General features: G+C 36.8%; 1 protein-coding gene across 1 annotated transcript in view; it reads right to left on the bottom strand.

Annotated features, from left to right (window-relative positions):
* Positions 1-15,029, bottom strand: part of SCG3 (secretogranin III) — a 56,679-nt gene extending 41,650 nt beyond the window's left edge. Inside the window, exons 1-5 of the mRNA XM_044660047.1 lie at positions 14,939-15,029; positions 14,270-14,322; positions 13,861-13,906; positions 13,545-13,757; positions 9,010-9,152 (exon numbers count right to left, since the gene is read on the bottom strand). Of these exons, the coding sequence (XP_044515982.1) occupies positions 9,010-9,152; positions 13,545-13,757; positions 13,861-13,906; positions 14,270-14,322; positions 14,939-15,029 (546 nt within the window). The remainder of the gene's footprint in view (positions 1-9,009; positions 9,153-13,544; positions 13,758-13,860; positions 13,907-14,269; positions 14,323-14,938) is intronic.
* Between the last annotated feature and the right edge of the window lie 314 nt (positions 15,030-15,343).

Here is a 15,343-nt window from a genome sequence, read left to right on the forward strand (position 1 = left end):
GGGGGGGGGGTTGAAGGGGAAAGGAGGAGCATGAATCATGTAACCATGTTAAAAATGAATATTAATAAAAAAAAATGGCTTTCTGAATAAATTTTGGTCAGGCTTCTTAGTCATACCAACAAGGGACACGAACTCAAAGACCTTTTTTTTTTTCCTTGAGTATATTGAGAGAAGAAGCCATTTGTGAATTTATATACAAGACTAAAATAATCCCAGAGACATATGCTTGCTTTCATATGTATCTAAGTTTTCTCCTAGCACCAATGGCAGAGGCTTAGTCAGGAATGCTGGCTTCTGAAGCAAATTTAATGGAGGAGGAAAAGTGGGAATCATAGTTCCCAACTTGTTTTGAGGCTGTTCAGAAGTTGCATTATGCCCATGTTGGTGAACCTATGGCATGTGTGCCATAGGGGGCTGCTCCCTTCCACCTCTCCATACATGCCTGCGGATATTTCTCATATTGCTCTCCCCTCTGCCCGGTAGTCCAGTGGGAGTGCTTCCTCCCTCCCCTGTCTGGGGTAAGGTGCAGGGCTCACATGCGGTGTGAGGGTTTGCAGTTTGGGCAATTTGTCTCTAAAAGGTTCACCATCACTGTATTATGCTCTCTCCAAATGAACAGGGTTCAAAGAAGCATATTGCCTATTCCCAGATCAGAGCCTACAGCCTTGAAGTTCCCTCTATTAGGAACACTGATTCGGAGCTAGAAGGGATCTTAGAAACTATTAAGTCTAACCTTCTCAATTTACAAATGCAGAAATTAAGGCAGAAAAATATTAATGTGACTTGCCCAGAGTTCCACAGCTAATAAGTGTCTGAGTCAGGATTTGAATTTACATCTTCCTAATTTCAAGCCCAGTGTTCTATCCACTGAGTCATTTAGCTGCCTCTTTCCCTGGAACAGATGTCCTCAGAAGCCCCCACAGGCCTTTTCTTTGCAAAGATAGCCATGTCTAGAGAAGCATTTTCTGTTCCTAGGAGCATCCTGGTGCCTGTCCTCAGAAGACCTGGGGCTCTGAAAAGCTCTCTCCCCCAAGGGTGAATCATAGTCCAGTGAACCTGATCTAGAATTCTAGAGCCCAGATTTCTCTTCTTCCTGAGAGAAATGTTTTGTAAGGGCATTGAAATATCTTCTCTCCCATTGGAGAATAAGGTATAGAAGACCATGCTCTTTCCCCAAAAGATTATGGATCCAGTACTCCCTCTTCAAGAAAAGAAAGTAATAAAAATGATTTTGCCCTTACCTACCCCTCTGCCTGGGACTAAACATGGCCCGGAGGAGCACTTCTCTTTGGAAGATCCTTTCCATCTGCTCCTTTTCCTGAGACTGACTTCCCTGGAACCTGTAGGCTGTCCTTTCCTTTTCTCAGATACTTCCACTTCTACCAAGGAGGGGAAGGGCCATGTTGGCACCTAGGGGAAAGGAAGGCCCTGGCTGTTCTATCTTAGTCATGTTTCTGTGGTATGGAGCTAAAAGAGAAGAATGAAATTACTCATCTGAGTTTTTCTCTTTACAGTGAGAGAGGACCTAGAAATAAATCTTCTTGAGTGAAGAAGGGAAAAATTCTCCCACTGATCTACTCTCACATAATCCCCAGTCACTGAGTATCCTCGCCCTCATTGTGCAGCAGCTGGAAAAGTAGGGCTGTTATAGTCACTGCCCTGACATCATGTATGCTGCATCATAGCATGTGGTTAACCACTGTAAAAGCAGCACAATCACATGCCTTTTGGGAATTCCACAGCTTAGGGAATAGGTGGATAGAATGAGATCAGACAACATCATTTACCTCTGCACAGATTCTTCCAACCCTGCATAACAGCACATTAGACATTCCAGCACCATATTACATCATCATAATATTACCATTATCATTATTATGTCATTATTATTTAAGAAAAGGATTATAGGTACGTGTAAAACCCAGTTGAATTGCTCGTTGGCTATGGGAGGGGGGAGGGAGGAAGGGAAGGAGAGAATAAGGATCATGTAACCATGGAAAAATATTCTAAATTAATTCATTAAATAAATAAATAACCAGAAAAGGATCATAAGACCTTGAATAAAATGATGAGAAGGATTGTAAAAGTCATCTGTTATTTTATAGATGAGGAAACTGTAGTCTAGAGAGTTTAATCACTTGCATAGGGGTAGGAGGCAGTGCAAAGATCACTGGATTGGGAGTCAAAGGACATGAGCTCAGATTCTACTTTTGCTGCTTACTCAAATCACTTTACCTCTCTGAAGCCTCGGTTTCCTCGTCTATAAAATGAGAGAATGTGGACTAGACAACCTCTTTAGGTCTTTTCATTTATAAATCTATACTTCTAATAAGGAAATGGCAGAGTCAAGATTCAAGCATATAATAAGCTTGATTACCAGGTAGTAGTATGCCAAAAAGTAAAGTCCTCTACAGATTTAAGAAGAACGGAGAGAAGATCATCTCCTAAAATAGATCAGACTTGCCCTGCTAGCAGCAAACCTCCATCTTCATGTTTTCCAAATCTATTTGGGCAAGAGGCCCAGGATAGAAAGGGGGCAGAGCCAGAGGGAACTCAACTCAAGAAATTACTTCTGAATGCATTTGACTCCATATGTTCTCATCCTTTCCCCTCTGAGCTGATTTTTCTGCACACTGATTTTTAGTAGCTATAAAAGCTTTTGTTTTGCAGTAGCACAACTAGGACATGGCATAAACCTGAATGCATCATGAAGCATGGAAAGAGCCTTTTATTTTCTCTGTTGCTCCAGGGGCTATGTTTACCCTGCTGATGCCATAAAAGAAGAAACATAGCAAAAGCTATTAGAACAAATTGTGGAAATATTCTATGATATAGATTAAATAACATGGCTCCCAAGGTAAGTCAAGAGTTTATTTAATAATAGGTTCTCCTTTTTGTGTGAAGAGGGGAGACCAGATCTCCTGTATCTCACCTCTCCAATATTATTCCTTTCCAATATTCTCCTCTCCATTCAGCTCTGCCAGAGCCTAAGAAGAAAAAACCTTAGAAGTTAGCAATAATTTATTATAGGTCATATGATTGGTGGAAATGTTATACTTAGGGTATCTTTTCTCCTCTTAGGAGCTGTCCTGAAGTGTGACTTGGATAGAAAAATCCCTATTAACTATCTCATTGGTAGCCACATCTGAATTCATCCTTTCAAGGCAACATGGGAGGAAAGAAGCTGGGTTAAAATGACTTATACTGCATTTTACATACATTATCTCATTTGTTCTTAACAATCATTCTATGGTATATACTATTGTTGTTCAGTTGTTTCTGTCATGTCCATCTCTTTGTGACTCCATTTGGGGTTTTCTTGACAGATATTGGACTATTTCCTTCTCCAGTTCATTTTAAGATGAGGAACTGAGGCAAAAAAAAAGATTTAAGTGACTTACTCATAGTCACACAATGAGTAAATGTCTGAAAACAAATTTGAACTCAGGAGGATGAGTCTCTCTGACTCCATACTCTATCCACTGTGCCACCTATCTGTCCCACTATGTAGGTAATATAGTAACAGCCCTATTTTATGGAGTGAGGAATCTGAGACTTAGAGAGATTAGAGTATTTCTCTATAATGATATAACTAGTGAACACTAAAGTTGGGATTCAAACTCAGTTTTCTCTTAACTTCAAATATGGTGCCTTTGCCATTATCTGAGGTGGACTTTGTGGCATTTAATATTATAAATGTGTTCTAAAATTGTGTCACATTACTAACTTGGGGTTTCTAGATCTGAATCAACACATCCTTTAACTCTAGAAAATTCTGACATCTTAAGGGGGTCTAACTTCAATTAAAACCAGGCTGGAGATGCCTCTTTTTTTGATGTGTCTGGGTTTCTCCATGTTTAAATATCTCTGGTATTCTTTTTAAAAAACTCTTACCTTCTTAGAATTGATAGTAGGTGTTGGTTCCAAGGTAGAAGAGAGACAAAGGCTAGGTAAAGGGGGTTAAATGACTCGCCTTGCCTAAGTTCGCATAGCTAGGTAGTTTCTGAATTCATATTTGAACCCAGGATACTCTTTCCCCCTCAACTCTTGGCATGGCTTTCATTCCACTGAGCCACCTAGTTGCCCTCTATCTTGGTGTTCTTAAGACCATATGGCAGGACAGGAAAGCACAGCTTTCCAAAAAGAAATCCCACTCACTAGGCCTGCTACAGATCCTGTCTGTGCCACTAATTACCCTTCCTAACCACACATGTGAGCCTTCCCCCAAGCCTGGCCCATTTTGACTTTATTTTTCTCTATGGAACATTCCATCTCTCCCACCTCTGTGTTTGCCTAGGCTATTCCTCATGCCTAGAATGCCTTCCTTCCTTATTTCTGCTACTCGGAACCCCTGGCTCCCTTTAAGTCTTGGGTCAAATGCTCTCTCCTTCAGGAGAATCATCTTGGTTCCCACTTGTTAGTACTCTCCTCCCCTATTTTGTGTTTATTTCATATATATCTTTTAGTATTAAATGTGAATTTGTAGAATGCAAACTCCATAAGGGCAGAGACTAGCTTGCTTTTGTGTTGGTATCCTCAACTCCTTGTAGGGATCCTGTTCATTGACTGATTAAATTGAGAAGGAGCTGCAGAGAATCCTGACTTTACAGCCATTTTGCTCAAATATTCCTGTATAATTAGGAGATAATCTAATCCTGAAATAATGCTGAAGCTGTGCAAACTCTTACATTACATTTCTCTTCCAATAGGACTGTAGATTTGAATATTATAACACTGATGTACTGAACACTCACCATTTACTCAATATTGTGTAAAACACAGATAAAATAGAACTCAGGACTTATGACAGGTTCCATCTGAGAATCCTCTCCAGGTTTTTCTGGTGAGTCATAATTTTCCATTGAAGGTCATTCCTTTAGTCATTTAGTTTTTATGATGTCAAATGTCCCAATGCAAATACAGCTTTTGACAAAATGAAATGTCTTAAGTTCATCACTGATAGTCCTTTGCCATGTTCCCTTGTCACATCCTTTGTTTTTGCCTTCCTCCTCTTATTTGGGCAGGTGGCAAAGAGGATAAAGTACTTGGTTGAGAGTCAGGAAGACCTGATTTCAAATCTAGCCTTGGATACTTACTAGCTCTGGGCCCCAAGGAATGTTACTTAATCACTGCCTGGTTGTTGTAAGAATTAAATGAAATAACATTTATAAAAGTGTTTAGTATGGTGCTTGGCATGCAGTGCCATATAAATGCTTATTTCCTTCCTCCCCCTTATTTATAAAGAAAAAGCATATTTAAAAAGTTGGTTGTTTTTTTTTTTACCAATTAAATTTGACTCACAGAGGTAAATGGTGGAGACTTGTAACTTACTGTTTTCCTTTTTCCTTTTTTTTTTTTAATCCTTACCTTCTGTCTTGGAGTCAATACTGTGTATTTGCTCCAAGGCAGAAAAGTGGTAAGGGTAGGCAATGGGGGTCAAGTGACTTGCCCAGGGTCACATAGCTGGGAAGTGTCTGAGGTCAAATTTGAACCTAGGATCTCCCATCTCTAGGTCTGGCTCTCAATCCACTGAGCTACCCAGCTGTCCCCAACTTACTGTTTTTCTAACCACAAATGTATAGGTTTTATTCATAAAATGTTTCATTGAAATTTTTTTTTGGTCTCAACCTATGCTTTCACTAGTATAGGTAACTTCCAGTAAGGAAACTCTTTCTGCTACTGTGGATCTTTAAGCAATTCATTTGAAAAATTTGGTCACAGAGAGACACTTTGGGCCCTCAAAGGTAAAATGATTTGCATGGCATAATCATACAATGTAGAGTATATAGGTAATCTCATTCGAGTATGGTGGCAAATTATAACCTCTGATCCCTACAAAAAATGTACCAAAATATAACTTAAGTTGCATGTGATATAAGGACCACATTTTTAGGTTTACTACCTAATTTCTGTTAAACTCAGACTAATCTATTAGGTCCTCTCTATTTCAGTAGAAAGAGACTAACTCAAAAAATTGGGTTCTGCCACTGTTCATTGTTGAAGTTATTTATCAGCTCTCTGGCCCTCAGTTTCCTCATCTTCCTATGTATGACTCATATTTTCTAAATCCTAGAGCATGTAAAAAGGATGAGATGAGATGAGATTCTATGAGGGCATGAAATGAGACCATTCACTTCTTAAGAAGTGAAATCATTAAAACTATAGCACCACAATATTGCTATTCTATAAAAAATTATATATGTGATGAATACAGAGAATCATGGAAAGATTTATATGAACTAATGCAGAGCACAAAGTAAGCACGAACAAAAAAATTACATACAGTAGCTACAATGTAAGTAAAAAGAATGACACATCAAAAATTCAAAAGTAAATATAACAAAATCCTAAAGATCAAGTGGGACTTAAATGAAGAAGACACACCCAACCTACTCCTTTATGGAGGCCAGAGGTACACAGGTGTTACGGAATACACATGTTCTGGGACTTTTTCAAAGTATTGATCAATTGTACTGACTTTTCTTTTCCCTCTCAAAAAAATATTATTTGTCATATGGGATGGGTCTCTAGGAGAGGGAGAGGGAAAGAGAGGGATGTATTGGGATTAATGGAGTAGGGGTGCCTTGTGGTAAAAAGTGGGCTAATGATAATTTGGGTTTATTTCAGAAGCCTATAATCACTGTTCCTGTTCATAGTGGAACGGCTTTGCCAATATTTATTGATAATTGTGTGGTAGGCATAAATGAATATGGTAAAAGTCCTAACAAATTAGTGGAAGCAATAAATAAAATTAAGGATATTAGTATAAGGGTTCAAGTTTGGCCTTGTTTATTATGTATTGTCATTATTTGTTTATTGATTAGGTGAATTAGTCAAATTTGTAAAATTTGAATTCAATTGGGTAATCATCATTTAGGGGAGGATAAAATAATATATGGGAATAAAATAATAATTGGTAGTATTGTAATACCTATAATTGTTGGTGTGATGAATGGGGCAAATAAATTTTGATTCGTTTTTTTCCACATGGTAGAGTGGTTTTTATAGTTTTTTTTGTTCTGTAGAGGGGGTGATTTGGATTATTGTTTGGTTTATTATTTTAAATTGGTAAATGTAAAAGAGTGAAATAATTATAAGTATAATGGTTATTAATCATGTTGAAGCATCTAATTGTGGCATATTATTTTGAGGAGATGTTAAGTCTTGTTTATACTTTAAAGTATATGGTTAACAGCTCAAAAATGATTGCATTATGGAGGATCATTTTTTGAAATATTTAAGTGAAGTTATTTCTAGAACAATAGGCAATAAAGCTATGATCTGATCCACAGATCTCTGAACATTGTCCATAAAATATACCTGGTTGAGATGATGTTAGGGTGACTTGATTTAGTTGTCTTGGGATAGCATCAGCTTTTAGGCCTAAGGATGGGACTGCTCATGTGTGTAAGACATCTTCTGAGGAGATTAGCATATGGATTGGTAGTTCCATAGGTAAAACTACTCGATTATCAACTTCTAATAATCAAAGTTGTTCTGGGGTGAGGTCTTGAGTTGGGATTATTTAAGAATCAAATGTAAGATCGTCATAGTCAGTATATTCATAACTTCAGTATCATTGATGGCCTACGGCTTTAACTGTTAAATAAGGGTTATAAATTTCATCTATTATGTAAAGAATTTGTAATGATGGAAGGGCTATTAGTACTAGAATAACAGTATGGGATACTATGGTGATATATGAAAGAGAAAATATCAATAAAATGTATTTTAAAATATTCATATATATAATATAGTAACAGCAATATTGGACCATGATTATCTGTGAAAACTTGGCTACTCTCAGCAATGCAATGATGTGGGATAATCCTGAAAGACTTATGACAGGGAATGCCATCTACCTCCAAAGAAAGAACTGTGGGATCATCTTTCACATTAGTGTATTTAGGGTTTTATTTTGGGGGTTGGGTTATGTATGAGTTTACTCTCACAACATTGACCAATAGGGAAGTGTGTTTTGCATGACAATAAAAATAAAATTTAATTAAAAATGTATATAATAGAAAAGTATTGTAATTAGAGTAAAAAAAGCAACAAACCTTAGGCTCAAACTGCATTTTCTAGTTATATGACCTTGTGGGAATCACTTAACTTTTTTGGGCTTCAATTTCTTCATCATAGAATGAGGGGTTTGATCTAGATAAGAGGTGTCAAACTCAAAAGGAACCACAAAATTTCCAAAAGGATGGAACAAGATAAAATATAATTTTGGGAAATGTTTAACAAAATAAATAAAAATTGAATACAGCATAGAAAGCAGGTAGGTGGCACAGTAGATAAAGTGCTGACTGAAGTCAAGAAGACCTGAATTCAAATTTAGTCTCTTATACTTACTATCTGTGTGATCCTGGATAAGTCACTTAGCCCTGTTTCCCTCAGTTCCTCATCTGTAAAATGAGGGGAAGAAGGAAATGGTAGACTACTTCAGTATCTTTGCCAAGGAACCCCCAAAAGGGGTCACAAAGAGTTTGAAATAACTGAACAACACAACAAAGAAATTGTTAATTTCTAGTTTTCTAAGCCCTATGTGACTCAAAGGATTTCTATTTGAGTACCCTTACTTTCTACCCTAGTAACTACTCTAATCCAGAAGGCTAAGGGCTAGGAAAATGGGGTTAAATGACTTGCCCAGGGTCAGACATCTAGGTACTTTTTGAGTTTGTCACCACTGGACTAGATGATCCCTAAAGTCCCTTCCAACTGTGAAGCCCATGGTGCTTGGCAGTACCCTTAAGAGTATCTCTAGAGAGATAAACCAAAAGGCTTTCCTTCAGTCACAACCAACACAAATGCTCAACATCATACAGCAACAAGGGGATTTTGTAATCCTGGGAAGGATAGAGTCCTGTAAGAAGATAGACCAGTGCCAGCAGAGGTTATTACTCCATGGAAAGGGATGAAAAGTAAAAGAGCAACCATTTGGCTTACTGTTATGGCTACTTTCAAGCAAATTAAGCATTTTTTTTGACTTTGATATTCCATACTTACCAAGCCAAGATTCAGAAGTTTAGAAACAATCTTATCAAATACTCCTCTGTCATTTTCCTCATAAATTCTGGTGGCAATCTTCTGGACAATGTCTTCAGCAGTTAAAGGAGTTCCATCCAGTTGATGAAGGCCATCTGGATCATCTAGAACATATATAATTGTGTTACTTGCTAATCATCTATTTTTGATGAATATTTTTACAATCTGTATATGGCACCACAGCAAATAGAGGACCAGCTTTGGAGTCATAAAGATTGGAATTCAAGTCTCGATTCAAACACAAACTGATTATATGACTACTGGCAAAATCATCTAACCTCTTGGCACTCAAGGCAGCTTTCTAAGACTATTTTATAATAGATGCAGCATGAAGTAGTGGGAAGAACCCTGGATTTCTGGTTCCTATTAGAGGACTATGGTTTGTATCCTAGCTCTGCTATTTGCTACATGTATGCATTAAATAAGTTAATTAACCTTTCTAGGCCTTTGTTTCTTTATCTGTAAAATTAAAGGGTTGGGGACAACTAGGTAGCACAGTGGATAGGGTATCAGGCTTGGAGTCAGGAGAACTTAGGTTCAAATCTGACCTCAGACACTACCTAGCTGTGCAATACTGGACAAGTCATTTAACATCAATTGCTTAGCCTCTGCAACTCTTCTGCCCTGGAGCCAATATTTAGTTTTGATTCTAAGATAGAAGATCAGGGTTTTAAAAAAAATGGAGGGGTTGGACAAGATGATCTCAAAGGTTTTGCATGCAAGGTTAAGGCTTTTCATTCTTTGCAGAAAAAAGTTCCTCTAGATTTGGAATGAGGAGACCTTGGTTCAAATGTTACCCCTGCCACTACCTACATGACCTTGCTAAAGTCACTCTGGTGGATGGTAGATGGTCTCTAAGGTCCTTTCCAGCTCTGAATCTATGATTTTAAGCTCCTAATATGCAAATCTATGCAGTATGGAATACAAATATGTGTCCCCGGATATACTGGGGGAAATATCACTGCATTACTTTAGGACCAATGCTGGGGAAACAGAACTATAATAGCAAGGGAGAGTGGTTGTCAATGAGGCATTGCAGCAGATTCCCTGGAGATCTGCCAGGCCTCACTTGCTCATTTCCATTCTATGCCACCCGAAGTACATCATCAAGCTTATAAGACACTTGGGTCTTTATGTTACCCTTAGGCTAATCTCTTGCAGCAGTTTTTATGCCAGAAATCTAAGAAATGATTTCTGTTCCAGGATACTAAATAGCCCTCAGGTAATTTATTCCCTGGCTAGTTCTATCCAAATAACTTTTATAATGTTCTTATAGGGTTAGGAGGTTGGGGCATTATTATTCTGATACTGCCCTTTACATTCATATTTTCTAAGGGAACAAAAGGAAAAAAAATCCTCTCTCAGTTCCCTTTCTGGATTCCCTGGTGCTAGTGACCGCCTTAGCCTCTGGCAAAACAACTTCTTTATGCACCTTCAAAGGGAACATAAAGTACTAATGGGGTGAGAAGCACACAGGCAACCAGGTGTAATTGTTCAGATTCACTTCTATGGTTTAGTTCAACATGAAGTACTAATGGGGTGAGAAGCACACAGGCAACCAGGTGTAATTGTTCAGATTCACTTCTATGGTTTAGTTCAACACTGTAGACCAGGGAAATGAGTAGACCACAAACTCCCAAGAAAAGTCTTTTGAGTTGTTATCACAAACTCATTATAACTCAGGCTTACCATATCTTTTGATACTTTGAAGTATCCCTAATTTTTTTGGTGGGGGTTTTTCCTCCACTGAGCCCTCTATACCTTTTCGTCCTTTTACAGGTACAGAAATTAACTCTTCCTTAACCCTATCTTGTCTGTAGACTTGTTGGAAAGATATGGAGACAAATCCCACATAGATTTGATCAGGGAATGGAAAAAATATTTTGTCTTTTCTGTCCCTCAGGATTAGTTGGAAGAAAGATTGCTTTCTATAGATGAAGACAGTGAGATGATTATTTTTGTTTTTTAGTTTGCTTACTTCTCCCCTTCCAAAGGGAGGATGCTAGCAATGCACAGAAGGGAAGGAACATCTTTTCTCCTTTCCACTTTAATGTTCCCATGAGCTTTTTATTAAGTACAAAAGCTACTGCAAGAATTTTGTTAGCATGGTCCTTGTCAGAGAGCATGCTGGGAACAGATATGTGAATAGAAGAACTGCTGCTTTGTATATGGTTCTACTTTTGACATTTTGACCGTAATTGTGAAGAGAATAGGAATATACAGAATCATTCATCCAAATATGCAAAAGTAACACAATTTCTCTTTTCTCTTATATGGTCCCAGAGGGAAGACAAGTACAAGAGATAAATTTAAAAAACACATAGCCAAGGAAGTCACAACTATCTAATTCTTGAAGGAATAACACCCTCATATAAGTGATTATTTCTAAAGGCTGATTCTACAGCCATAAGCCCATTCAGAGCTTTCTCAGATTAGTTGTTGAGTTGTTTGAATCATTCTTACATCAATTAATCACTCCCAGGACTTCAAGAAGTTTTCCAGGGTCCTTTAGTAGAGTTGGGATTCTGCTTTTTATTAGTAATTTTGATTGTTTCAGAGCCAGAATAATAATTTTTCCTCTTCGAAATAAGATCTTTGAAAAAATGTCATTCCTTCCTTCAGCAATGGAAGTGACCAGAATCACTTTCACAATTCATTCTAATCAAACATTACTAAGAGTTAGGCTTTCTCTGGTCTATAACTGTCCCTCATCTCACCCCAGACCTATTTAGGAGATCCCAGATATGACCATGTAAAATCCAATCCAATAAAGATTAAAGATAAGAGATAAGCACATGAATATATGGTTGGACTAGGTGACCTTTTAAAGTTCATTCCAGTTGTAAATTTTAGTAACTACTGCACATAGCAATCGAAATAGAGATATAGATTATATATATAGATATTTTATATATGTAGATAATACATATATATAGATTATATACATATACATGTATAGATTTTATATACTTAGATATAGGTCTATCTAATTACTACTGTCATCATACAAGACGGTAAATCTTTTGAAACTAAGCCTATCCTAGGCCATTCCTAAATACTTAGAAAATGTTAAAGGATTTAAAATTAAATTGTCCATTGTCATACAACAAGTCAGTGGCCAAATCAGGCATGCATCATGTGGATAGTTTTCATGCACAACTCATTGAAATGGCCAGTTAATTCAATCAAATAACCTTTTGTCTAAGTCAGTCAATTCCATCAAAATGGTTGAATCAGTTATGTATAGACATATTTATAGTCTACTGACTACAAGACCAATAATTAGAATTACAAATTAAGAACAGAGATTTGAAAAGAAACCATATTTTCTAGAGCAGTTATAAGTTTTAAGAATAAGGCAAAAGGGGACAGCTGGGTAACTCAGTGGATTGAAAGCCAGTCCTTGAGACAGGAGGTCCTGGATTCAAATTTGACCTCTGACATTTCCTAGCTTTGTGACCCTTGGCAAGTCACTTAATCCCCATTGCCTAGCCTTTGCCACTCTTCTGCCTTGGAACCAATATATAGTATTGATGATGGAAGGTAAGGGTTAAAAAAAGAATAAGGCAAAATAGTTTCCTCATCTAGACCACTCTTCAGGTTGTGTTGCTTTATTAAAAAGCAAATTTAATTAGTAGCTACCTTTTAGTGTCATAGATTTACCAACTAGAAATAATGAGTTTAATTCTCCTGTGATCAGGGGCCAGAATAAAGGCACAAGAGAAGAACATTAGGCATTCTTATGCATTCAAACAGAGAATGAAAGAATGAACTCCTTCCTTTAAGGACACATGACCATTACCATACCTAACACACTAGAGGAATGAATAGAACATGAAATGATAGACACTGGGCATTTTCTTTCATTTAAAGAATTTTCATCTTTGTATGACTGATTTGATGTTAATTTTATAGTTTTACTTTATATTGAGGTTTTAAATCAAATGGAAAATTATGTAGTGTTTTAAGGTTTGCAAAACATTTTACACATTATTTCAACTTTGAGTAGTTGCTATTAGTATTGGTTATTAATTTTATTTACATTATAGGAACATTTAGGTGATTAATAATTTACTGACATAATTAACATGATTTACTAGGAGCATTTAGCTATTATTAGTTTTGTTTCTCTTTTCCAGAGTAGGAAATTGAATCTGAGAGGTTAAGTGATTCATCTAGGGTCATACAGCTAGTAAGTGTCTAAATCAGGATTTGAACTCAGGTCTTTTGCCCTACAATCTAGAGCTCTGACTGCTACAATTGTTTTCTTTTCCCCAAAGCATTGATAAACTTGAAAGAAAACTAAATCTTGGAGCTGTATATAAAGCTTGTTGTCTTGCTAAGTGATTGTGACTATTACATTTTTTTTGTTTAAATACTATAGAATTATGAATATTCTGTGGATATTTCTTAAATATGGAATTTTCTTAATCCTCTAATCATCTTATATTTCAAAAGGGTGTAAAGCAAATAGGAAGGAGTTTGTTTTTAAATACCTTGAGATTTATTCTCTAGTCCACTTTTAGTAGAATCATAGTCATCCACCAGTTTGCGATTCTTGGTTGAATCTACATCTTCCACAATCAATTTCTTATTATGTGGTGAGTTTTGTACTAATTTCCTTTCTTTCTCTTTTTTCTCTTTTTCTCCTATTGCTTTTAGCAGGTTCAAGTCATCAGAAGAATAATTTCTCTCCCCTCCTTTGTTTTCTGGAAGAAATCCCCCCAAGTCCAGCATAATATTGTTATATTTTTGGTTAAGATCATCAAGATTTAGAGTAGTTAAATGATGACTATACACACACACATTTACCTGGAGGGGCTGTTTTCAGGATCTGATCTGTTTCAGCTTCAGCAATCTGATTGTGAAATAAGCAAACAAATAACTAAGTTCCAGTCATTGTTTATACATATGCTATTATACTCTCAAGAAAATCTCTAGAAGTTCACATATTTTCAAATAAGGTCCTCATAATGCAAAAGATGCTAGATTATATTTTCAGCATTTATTTCAGTCCAACTCTGTGTGATTCTATCATCTAATATCCAGATATTACCAAAAGTAAATTTTACTCATCAAGAGATCTCATTTTAATTTGTGGTAAGGACTACTTAGTTCCTAAACTTTTTGATGTTAAAATTACCATAATAACAATGCACAATAAGAATTATTGATTAATAGAAAAACCCCACAAATATTTATAGTTCTTCATTTGACCTACCTGTTCTTTCAAAGGCCTTTCTACACTTAGTTCTCTGTTGTGTAGAGATTTGTCTAGAATAAACACACACATTATATAATTAATGGTGTTTTGAAAAACCATGTATTTTAACTTAAAAATGGATAGCAAAAACATTTTATGAATTCTGTTATAAAAAGAATGCTCTAAGTGCTCATAAAATCTATAGGGAGGGGAAATGACTAGGATTTCAAGGGAGATAAATTATATGTTAAGAAAAATTGTCTGATAGGATTTTTCTCTAGATACTGTGTTTCCTGGATTATAGGTTCATACTCTTATCCGTATTCAATACACATTTTAAAAATTCAATTTAAAAGGCTTTCTAAAATAGCAGAAGTATAATTAGATTCATTTAATTAAGAGATTAAAATCTCTATCCTGAACATGACATGGATGAAATAGCTGGAAAATGTTGCAACACAAATAGAAAACAAAACCAATAGTGTGTGTGGTGGTGTTTTTTTTCTTTTCAAAGTAAAATATTTGAATAAAATTTCAGACTTAGATCAATATCAAAATAGCTTTTTCTGGTTTTCAGCCAAATATACATGGATTTGCTTTGAACAGAAAGTGAGACATCAAGGGTTTTATTTCAAAGCTTTATCTTGGTTGAAAAAAAAAGGGGGGGGAAGGTGAATGTACACCTACCTTGGCTGCGCTCTGGCTTGGGAAAAGCATGAATTTGGCTGAGGACAAGCGCCAGCACCTGAATCATGGTCCCCATCCGGAGAAGCCCCATTCTTACTCCCTGCGGAAACTGCTTGGCGTTACTGAGAGAACTGCAGAGAGACCCACCCGCACTGGTAGCGATGCTTTTGTTATGAATGGAGAGGAGGAGTAAAAACAGGAAGAAGGAATGGAAAGAGAGGGAGAGTAGACAGAGAGGAGATTGTTTGTTCCGTTCTGCACCTGCCCTGGAAGCTGTAGAGAAGAAAGGGCTTTCCAAGATGCTGAAGTCAAGTCTGAAAGGGCCGCGAGAGCGCTGTCCGCTCCTTGAGGTGCTGAAGTTTCTGGGAACTGAAGCTCTCGGAACTCCCCCAGACTAGAATCAAT

This window comes from Gracilinanus agilis, chromosome 2 (assembly GCF_016433145.1).
Source record: "Gracilinanus agilis isolate LMUSP501 chromosome 2, AgileGrace, whole genome shotgun sequence".
In the NCBI taxonomy this organism is placed as follows: domain Eukaryota; kingdom Metazoa; phylum Chordata; class Mammalia; order Didelphimorphia; family Didelphidae; genus Gracilinanus; species Gracilinanus agilis.